This window comes from Hyposmocoma kahamanoa, unplaced genomic scaffold (assembly GCF_003589595.1).
Source record: "Hyposmocoma kahamanoa isolate Upper Pololo Valley unplaced genomic scaffold, ASM358959v1 77, whole genome shotgun sequence".
NCBI lineage: Eukaryota > Metazoa > Arthropoda > Insecta > Lepidoptera > Cosmopterigidae > Hyposmocoma > Hyposmocoma kahamanoa.
In genome coordinates, this window is record NW_020653926.1 from 365,536 (window position 1) to 373,330 (window position 7,795).

At 35.1% G+C, this 7,795-nt stretch overlaps 1 protein-coding gene across 1 annotated transcript in view; it reads left to right on the top strand.

Annotated features, from left to right (window-relative positions):
* The window catches only part of LOC113232687 (AP-3 complex subunit sigma-1), a 12,064-nt gene extending 5,785 nt beyond the window's left edge, over positions 1 to 6,279 (top strand). The window contains exons 5-7 of the mRNA XM_026467460.1: positions 2,505 to 2,603; positions 3,178 to 3,285; positions 5,154 to 6,279. Coding sequence (XP_026323245.1) covers positions 2,505 to 2,603; positions 3,178 to 3,285; positions 5,154 to 5,168 — 222 coding nt within the window. The 3' untranslated portion in view covers positions 5,169 to 6,279. The remainder of the gene's footprint in view (positions 1 to 2,504; positions 2,604 to 3,177; positions 3,286 to 5,153) is intronic.
* Positions 6,280 to 7,795: the final 1,516 nt, after the last annotated feature.

Here is a 7,795-nt window from a genome sequence, read left to right on the forward strand (position 1 = left end):
AAACAATTGAAAGTCGATATTCAAATGTTTCAAATTTAAAAAAAAAAATCACAGAAACCATTTGGAAAAAGTTTCATTCGAAAACCTCAAACCATGAAGATTCTATGAAAATTCAAAGAACCTATTGCAATAAAACGGCAATTTCATACTTTAACCCCTAATATATTAATACGGTTAATGCCAAATTCATTAATAAATATAATAGTTTAATTGTTTATATAATACTTTGAATGTTCTCTGTTACTGAGTAAAGGGACTTTCACAATAAAATGTTCTTCAGTCAAAGTCCAAAGTTAAATAATCATTTATTACTTATATACTTGAAAACATAATTTTTTAAGTAACTGCTCGTTCACAACGCGGACCTCCCTGAGAAGAACGACCAAGAAACTCAAGGGATTGCTCTTTTCAAATAAACTTAATATGTTATAATTATTAATATAAAGAACGAACACTCAGAAAAAATTCCTTGGATCCGACCGGATTCGAACCGACGTCTTCTAGCATACGGTGCCAGACGCTATACCAACTGAGCCACGGAATAAACGGAACCAGCGGACCTCACGAATTATTTATGTGCTTGTTGTATTTGGTTTTTCAACGACTTTTTAGTCGTAGCGCCATGTACGAGAAATCTATGAAAGTTTTATCACCCAGTTAGATACCTTTACAGCTACCGGCCCTGGCGAGAGATGTCGCTATTCACTGTATTTTAAATTTTTATTGAATTGATATTCAATTATTTTTTTGTGAATTTACTCCACTAGTTTGTCACAAAAGTTAATTATAACAAAACTAGTGGAGTAATTTCTCAATAATAATTGAATATCAATTCAATAAAAATTTAAAACTTAAATATGGTTTAAGACATTTATTTCTCATAACAGAATACAAACATTGACTTACAATGAGAAATACTAGATAAATAAGCTTACAATAACGAACGAGCGTCGAAATAGTTATATTTTACATCAGTGTTGGGCAAAATTTAATTGATCTGGCAATTAAAGATTGACAATTAATTAATTGTCAATTGCGAAACAGCAATTATTAATCAATTGTTAATTGCGGTTCTCGCAACTAACAATTGATCAATCGTTAATCGCAAATATCTACAATTAACAATTAATCAATTTTCAATCTTTTTAATGTTTTTGATTAACAATTAACAATTAAAATTGACAATTATGATAAATTTATAGGGCATATGGGGGTGAGTTAGGGCGTTGGTTATGGGGGCCCCGGTTGGGGAGCCCGGTTGGGGGCCCCGTTTGGGGCCCCGGTCTGGGGCCCCAGTTGGGGCCCGATTGGGGGCCCGGTTGTGGGCCCCGGTTGGGGGCCCCGGTTGAGGGCCCCGGTTGGGGGCCCCGGTTGGGGCCCCGGTTGGGGACCCCAGGTGAGGGACCCGGTTGGGGGCCCGGTTGGGGGCCCGCTTGGGGCCCGGTTGGGGCCCCCAGGTGAGGGCCCTCAACTGGGCCCCCAACCGGCCGGAATTGATTTTAATTGCAAATTTAATTGCAATTAAAATCAATTCAATTGAAATCAATTGCAATTAAAATCAATTGCAATTAAAATCAATTGCAATTAAAACCAATTGCAATTGATTTCAATTGAATTGATTTTTTAATCTGATTGAAATTTAATTGATTAACGCCCAACACTGTTTTACATATACATAACGGAACACATTCATGTTGCTATGGAATACATTTTGAATCATATTTGTGTGGAATCTAGACTCGTGTTGTATTTCCATACGTCTTTATCTAACACGTAGTCTACAATTTTGTAATGACTTTTCAATTAAAATACTTTTAATGTATGTTTTAAATTTAGGAAATGATAATCTTAATATATGCTCCGGAATCTTATTGTAAAAACGTATACAGTTCCCCATAAAAGAGTCGTTTACTTTAGTTAAACGAAATCGTGGTGCCATAAGTTCAGACTTACTTGAGTTCAGCTTGCACCGTAACGCTTCCTCACAACATTCATTTTTTGGTTCGGCTGGTAGGTGCTCGTAGTATCGGTCGGTCCTATAACTCGCGGGTTTTTCTCGTGTAGTGCACTGCGACGCGGTACTGATCGGACTTGTCACGCGCGACTGAGGTCTAAACTGAACTATTCGAAATACACTATTCGCAGCGACCGATCGTCGATTCCCTACAAAATTGTCGCAATTGTGGCACCGCATGATTAACGTAATAAAAATCCGTGATGCAACTTAAGCAATAAATGACATTGAGGTATACCGTTCTGTGAATTCGAATATTGTAAACATCATGTTTTTATTACTGTAATTAATATTTGCTGTAATGATTATTAAAAAGAAATAAATATACTTGGTTTAAATAAAACTTATATTTAAAACTCGGTTCATAATAACTATAAATACAGTTTATTTACCTTTATAATTTCAAAAATATAAAATCAGTTTCCTTAATGATAATACCAATTCTTAATTAAAGTGCAATGAAAGTAATTGTCTTTTTTTGTCCCTATAGGTGTTAGATGAACTTGTAATGGGTGGTATGGTCCTGCAGACAAACATGGCTGATATTTTGCAGCGGTTGCAGGAGCAGAATAAAATGCAGAAAGCCGAGGTAATTCCACACCTACTTTTACGCCCATTGACTTACAAATAAATGGACGACGGGTCTAATACAAAAACCACGAAAAAAATGTCCCAAGTCAACCTATTTAAACGTAGTGACATGTAAAGGGATATGAAAAAGCTAAAACGTTGAATTTAAATTGTAATGTCATCGCAGTACTGTCTAACTTTGCTTGCTTCGCTGTCAGTCGAACAAACGAAGACTAAAGCGTGAATGACGCTCTGTATACGATTTTAACGCCCTATAAGTTCGGACACTTTTTAGCGCGGACCCGACGTCCATATAATTGTAAGTCAATGTTTACGCCTGAATTATTAAATCTAACGTCTAAATAAAAGATGTCACTTCTTAATAAAAGATATGACTTTTCAGTGACATATGTGACGTTTCAATAAAAGATGTGACGTCTCAATAGTGAATGTGACGCCATGACATCGCGACCCCTATGCCCCTATCGTTCATGTTATGCTTAACTGTATTAACTCGTTTTCGTCTCACACTTGGTCACTAGGCACCTCGCTTTTGCCTTAGTCCGCAACATTGTGTCCGTTTTCTCTCCCAGGCGGGAATCTCTGCGGCCCCTGCGCGCGCCGTATCTGCCGTAAAGAGCATGAACCTGCCGCAGCAGCTGAGAGATATGAAACTGCCCGATCTGCCGCAGGCCATCAAGGTGGGTATCCACCATTACATTACCTATGTCTTAATGTTACCGCTATCTATACCTTAAGGGTGTTAATATGTAACAGATATACGTACCTTACCAGCAGATAGGTACTGGCGGTTCTGACTCACGTTAGTGGGAATGTGAACTTTATGTGGGTGTGTATAAAGGTGAGAATGGCTTGTGTTTAAATGGGCATTGTGAAGAGTCATGTCGTTTTGATTCTGAGTTTTATTTTTGTTTTCACTATTAAAAAGTTTACAGAAAGAAACAGAAAACTGAATAAAAACCATTAACATATTTATGTATCGCTGCCTTCATACGCTATCAGGCGTCGTATCTAATAATTTACGCTACTTACACTTGAAAACTATTAATTTTCAGAATTTGATAAATGAATTGACTTAAGAATTGTTTCGCAATTTTTGAGTTTATCAAAGACAGTTGTTTTTGAATTGGTTTATGTGGGTGTTTATAAGGGATAGAATGGTTGGCAAACAGGCCCCCTTATCAAAATAACTCAAAAACCAACATAAACTGAACCACGACACTCATCTGAGAAGCAAAACGTCACAACTCACCACAAAGACCCCTTCAAACAAACATAACCCATTACTAACCCTATACCCACCGATATAAAGCACACTCAACGAACGATCCACCACCCGCCAACACGGATTTACTCAGAATCAAAACAACATAACTCACCACAAAGAACCCTTCAAACACACACAAAACATTCTCACCCTTACGAACATCTCTATAAAGCTCACATTCCCACTTAACGCCTGAGCCAGAACAACAATACCTATCTACTCTTACCGATGTCCAAATGTTACCGATATCTATACCCTACCGGTATTACCAGTACCTTTTTGAGATAGTCAAAGAAAATGTTCAGGCGTTTCGTTTATTCAATGTTAATTTAGCTTTACATTGTTTGGAATTACATGTACAGTCATATACATGAGATACCTGACCCCTAACATGCCCAAACCTTTGACCAAGACCTTTTGGTTCTGAGAGCCATCTTACGTATTGAACAAAGAAAAAATTATATCAATTTCAACTTTATCGTGTAAGCAATACAGTGGAGTGTTGCTTGAAGATAACCAACATATCTCTAAAACCAATACTAAATTTCGTCATTTAACTTCCAAGTAAATTGGACGAGCGGCTTGTTGTATTGACTGCAATTTAGACAGCTTAGTGATGGCCAACTAACTATACTGCTAACTACAAATCGATGAATTAATTGAATGTATGGATTTGTTTTAATGAATCAGTTGGAATAATTGGGTTTTATATAAGGGATATGCGATTTCGCTGCTGATCACTATCAAAAAATATGTGATTCAATAGGTACTGAGTGATGATATTTAGTACACGAGATTACAATTTTTTTCTTACATGACCTCTAATAATAATAATAAAAATCTAATTTTAAATCCTCCTTCAAATCCTTATACTTTTATATATTAGATATTCGTTCGATTGTGATTAAATTATCGATTCTTTAATCGATACAAAAATTTTAATTGGATTAACCGAAGGAGTTATTTCCGTGCAGCCCTATGCAACCATAGACTATTAACAAATCTACTTATATTAGAAAAATAACCTCACTTTTGAAATAACATTTTTCAAATAAGATTTTAATATGTTATTCAAATGAACATTGATGGAAAAAGTTAATAGATATTAAGTCGACATGTTCAAAATGTACGTGAAAGTGTTACTTATTCCATTTATTGAGTGATTGCTTTAGAATTTTAACCAAACTGGTTTGTTTACCTTTCTGGCACAATGGATTTGAACAGACTTTACATTGATAGAGTGGCTCGTGCCAGTTTTAAACATTGGTTTTCCATTTACAGGACTTGAAGTTCTGACCGCTACCTCAAGGCTCAGCCACCCCAGCCGCGTTAGCCACAAACATATTCACCACCCTCTACCCACAAAACGACAAATATCAAAACCTGCAGAAGCCCACTGAAAACTTTACAAACAAATTCTTCGGTTCTGAAAGTTTGAGTACAAAATTCTCCGAAACATTTTCTGAAAATTATCAACAAACTGAAGGCGTCACATTTCCGGAATACGAGAGCCAGAAATCTGACGGGTATCAAGACTTGAGCGGAACTACAGTTGAGTATGATTATAATGAGGTTAAAAATAGAAAGAAGAAGAAGAAACGGCAGAAACGTGCAATTTAGTAAAGAAGAAAGTGCTGCCGCTGTTAGTTGAAAGGCGTTTGGCACAAAAACTCAAAACTGGTTAAATAATGTTTAAAGAAAAGAAATTAAAAAAATATCTACTTTCTGTTTTTTTTAAATGTCACATTGTCGTATGCGCTTTGAATTAACGACGGCAGGGTAAGGGTCGTCATCACTATCATTATTTATGACCAATTTATCAAAACTTAAAGCATTTTAAATTTGGCTTGTAATGCAGAATGCTTTTAAGCGCCATCTAGTTTACTTAAAGTGAACTGCTTGGGAAAAATCATGGTTTTATGGAAACCATGTTGGTTTGGTGTGGAGCTCACGTATTCTACAGTGGTAGCCTTATAAAGATTTAAGGATAACGAACAATCGCATGAGAAAGGACGAGAAATTGTATATTATAGTAGATATTTTCTAGTTTAAACGGCTTTACCATCCAACTTGAAAGACAGTCTGAATTTCGGTAAGTAAAGCCATTCCGTTTCTAAAGTTAGAAATTTATTGGATTTGACCTTCAGATTTGCTTTCAAGTTATAAGGGCTGTTAGTGAAGTGGCTGCCTGATAGGGGGATATAACAAAAGTAATTAACAAAATGTCCAATGATTTTTGGAAATAGATTTATCTATTGCCAATTTGGACAATGTTTTGTTGTAATAACGGTTTAAATTCAAGTGGTTTATAATTTTTAAATATATGATGTTATTTTTATAACATAATTATTCTATTAGAGCACAGCACAGTGGGAAAAATGAACCTATAACCAGTAATTAATTGATTTCGTCTTGTTGCATCATATCTTGTCTAATTTGGGTGCGTTACGCAAATTGCCTTGAGAACAAACAAAACAAAAGTTATTAAAATTGGCTTAAAACAAAAATTATTTACGTATTACGCGAGAAGATCGAAGTTACGAGAAATGTAAGAAATGTAACCACCTGGCAACACTACACAATAATTCCACTATCATTGTCATATTGTATGCACAACTATGAAACAGGTGAAAACAGACTGTTTTTTAACAGTTGTTGAAAAAGTCACATAACAGTACAGAGCGCATGCGCCATAATAAGAAATCCCGTACATCGAATGCAAAATAAAAACAATTCAAATTTTTTTTTTTTATTATTATTGAATACTTAACTATTGAAAGCAGATTTATAATATCAGGCAGCCTATTTCTAAAATATTATAAATCAATCCCTTCCAAACTTAAAAAATTATTAAAAAAAAATTGAGGCCATGAGAACCGTAGTGGCCTAATTCAATGGACAAGCCATAGTGGCCTATCTTACTTAGGCCAGTATGGCACCTCAAATTTAGATCACAGACTAAAAACCATAACAATGATTATGCTGCCATCTAGTGAAAATTCGTTTTATCACTTTTAGGCCTTTCTGGTTCTATCAAAATGATCAATTTGAACTGGAAAAAATCATAAACTCAATATTGTAAAAAAATGAGTTAGGCCACTATGGTTCTCATGGCCTCAATTAATCTTATTGTAATAAGCCCGTGCGTAACATTCCTTTCAATAATTTCTCGAATTTATGTCAAAAACAAACTATTGTGCAATTCTACGTATAAAAAAAGGCGACGTTGGCTCATAGTATAAATGTTTATTATTAGCTAATATTTTGGAATTATTTAGGCGATATGAAATATATTTAATGTTATACACGAATTTATTGTTTTATTTCTAGAGAATATAATTTGATTATGAAGAATAGAATAAGAAATATTTTTTGCGACCAACGGGCGCCATCTGTTGACAATATTTTACACTATTGTAAGTGTAACCCATCCACCAAATAAGTATGAAATCTACTAGTACTTAAAAGTATCAATAGATGGCAGGTCAGGACAGCGCCATTTATAATCCAACCTTGGTACTAATAACTCGTTAAGTAAGCTAGTCGATTAGTTAGTACTACTATTCGACACAAGATGTCAGTAAAAGTTTTGCATTAGTGCGACTACTCAATGATAGATGGCGCTGTATTTTGCGAAAAGTCTAAAATTAAGAATGTACTAAATAATACACAACTGACTGCTCACTTCAGTTGTATAGAGATGGTAGTATGTTGTCAACGGCTTTTTTTTAATTATTGACCTTAACATCACCGCCTTTTTGTTGTTCTCGTCGACTTTAGGTTACATCATAAGCACTAATACGGCTAAAAACACATTTAGCTGTATAAACGCGATTGATTTTTACGCACATATAGATTACAAGTGTCATTTTTTTTTAAAACTGTTGTTACCGCCGTGATTAGAAGAAAAGGCCGATTAGTCA